Source organism: Cynoglossus semilaevis, chromosome 9, assembly GCF_000523025.1.
Source record: "Cynoglossus semilaevis isolate Cse_v1.0 chromosome 9, Cse_v1.0, whole genome shotgun sequence".
In the NCBI taxonomy this organism is placed as follows: Eukaryota; Metazoa; Chordata; class Actinopteri; order Pleuronectiformes; family Cynoglossidae; genus Cynoglossus; species Cynoglossus semilaevis.
Genome location: NC_024315.1, coordinates 18,583,393 through 18,585,892, shown reverse-complemented (window position 1 = coordinate 18,585,892; position 2,500 = coordinate 18,583,393). Strand labels below are relative to the sequence as shown.

At 45.3% G+C, this 2,500-nt stretch overlaps 1 protein-coding gene across 1 annotated transcript in view; it reads left to right on the top strand.

The window, feature by feature from the left end:
- Positions 1-1,942, top strand: part of tmem109 (transmembrane protein 109) — a 4,566-nt gene extending 2,624 nt beyond the window's left edge. The window contains exon 3 of the mRNA XM_008317778.3: positions 415-1,942. Within this exon, the coding sequence (XP_008316000.1) occupies positions 415-779 (365 nt within the window). The 3' untranslated portion in view covers positions 780-1,942. The remainder of the gene's footprint in view (positions 1-414) is intronic.
- Positions 1,943-2,500: the final 558 nt, after the last annotated feature.

Below are 2,500 nucleotides of genomic sequence, written 5' to 3'. Positions count from 1 at the left end.
TTTAAACAATAAAGCTAAGGAAAGCCGGGGTCAAATTCCTCGTATGTGTAAGTTTCTTCTGCATTTGGCAGATGCTTGTTAACCAGGGTTGGAGTGCAATGTGAAAGTGAAAGGACAGGAGGCGCCGTTCAACTCTGAATAGCTTTTTCGTGAAAATAGGCAGGGATGCCCCCTGTTCTGGTGGTGCTTCGTAGCTCATTCTACTAGCGTATAACGACCCCACGAGAATCTCTGGATTGTCTTGTACGAGGTTTTGGGACTACAAGATTACATTCTTCAGACAAGTGGTTGTGGTTGTGAGGCAACATAAGCCTTCATCATGCGAGGAAGAGAGTGGTTAGATTATTTTTAATTAGTAAAAATATTCTCTTCCTTCCTTCTCCCCTTGGCGTCGCGCCGCTCTCTTCCACACAGTCACCCCAGTCAGAGCGACCGCCGAGGGCCTCATCTTTGTGGCTCAGTGGCTTCTCGTGGCCCTCATCGGCTACTGGCTCGCCTCGCTCGCTTTCAGCCTGGTGGCGTCTACTCTGAGGCGGGCCCTGTGGCTGTTGAAAGTGGGCGTGGCCCTGGTCTTTTTCGGACTCATCTTGAGCGACCAGAGCGTCGGCACCGAAGCCATGGCTGTGCGCTTGGCGGTGTTGGTGTTCGTCTGCGTCCTGTTGGGCGTCGGGACGTCGGGCACCTCGAACGCGGTGGATCAAACGGCTCACCTGGAGGAGAAGGTGAAGATCTTGGAGAAGAGGCTGAGGGAGATTGAGAGGTGGACGAAGGCGGAGTGACGGTGTGTCGCAGCGTTGTTGCACTTTTAGGACTGTGGCGGGGGGAGAAAAGTGTTTTGTTACTGACAAGTTTATTCATTCCTGTTGAAGCACTGACCTATCAGTGGGTTCTGGTCCGCGCCCCTGTCCTACCTGCTTCATCCATGGACCCTTCTTCTATTAAAGGAGCGGTTCCGTTTGTTTTTACTGTTTTATACTGACACAAATCAGAACTGCACTCAAACCAGCCTTAGGCAATACACATATCATCTGGAATGCAAAGAAAACCGTAGACCAGGCATGGGCAAACTAAGGCCCGGGGGCCGGATGCGGCCCGTTCAGCTTTTTAATCTGGCCCGTCAAACTTTTCCAAATTATCTAATGTATTTATATTATCATTATACTTCTGCCTTTACCCTGCAATACCAACGTTTGCCCAATAGATGGCAATATGACATATGCATGACTTTTACATGTCATTTATCTTAGTTCACATGAAAGCTCCATCTATTTATCAGCCCAGCCCCCCGTTCAAGTTTAGGACAATTGTGGCCCGCGAGTCAAAAAGTTAGCCCACGCCTGCGGTAGACGGTATATAACAAGTAGACGTTGCCACCTGTTGGCCTGAGTGAGACTCTTTATCGTACACTAGCTCTCAGTTGTTTTATACAGTCACTGGGGAAATACCTACAGTAAGTAAAGTTTTCTTGTGCCTTATCTCACTTTCACAAAAGTCCATTAAAAAAAAAAAATCATTTTTAGATTTCGTTTATGTAGGACCTCCTGTCCACTGCTGCCTCCTATGGTCATTTTGAGTCACTTTTTTAAACTTGGTTCATAAACATTTAATTATGGAAACAGCAATTTATGGATAACTGAGGTATGCCAGGATGCTGCCCCCTGTGGTGATTTCGTGTCACGGGGGTAAATCCAAACAAAGGATTTTACTTTAAATTCAAGACATGACAACACATTCAGAACTACTGTCGGAGGCTGCAGTGAGTCAATTCAACCACTGGGGGTCGCAAACATTTTCTACATGGACTTTGAAATGTGATAATGTTACAGGATGTGGTCGCAGGCTGTGGGTCACACAGATGAATTAATGGAATTTTTTAATTGTGTTTTGACATATGTATCCGTTTGTTTACGTGGTTTAAAATAAACATTTTCAATTTTTTTTTACACTAACCAGTGTGTGGCGTCCTTGCGCAGAATATTTTCACACCAAATACTTTGAAGGAAAGTTCCAAGATAGCCATTTTAATTTTTAAAGTGTAACCTTAACCCACCTTTTACTGCCAGTTGTGCGCTTTAACAGAACAAACTGCAAATCTAGAAGACAGTAGTGAGACCTGCTATGATGTAAGGTTTAGAAACTGTGTCTGAGTTAAAGATGGAGGAGAGATGAAGATGCTGAGATCTTCACTGGGACTGACCAGTATGGACGGGGTTAGAATTGAGCAGATCAGTTAAGGTGGAGCAGATTTGGAGATAAGGTTGGAGAGGAGAAGTGGAGATGGTTTGGACATGAGCTGAGGAGAGATGGTGGAGATGGAGTTCACAGGAAAGAGTAGAAGAAGAAGACCTTCGTTGGGATTTGTGAGGGGAAGACATGCAGATAGTTGGTGTAAAAGAGGAGGCAGGAGATGATCAACTCCCCCTGCAGGGGAAAAGCTGAAAGAAGTTCTTGAAACTAAATTAACCCTTTGATGCATGACCCATGATATACTGAGTTAAAA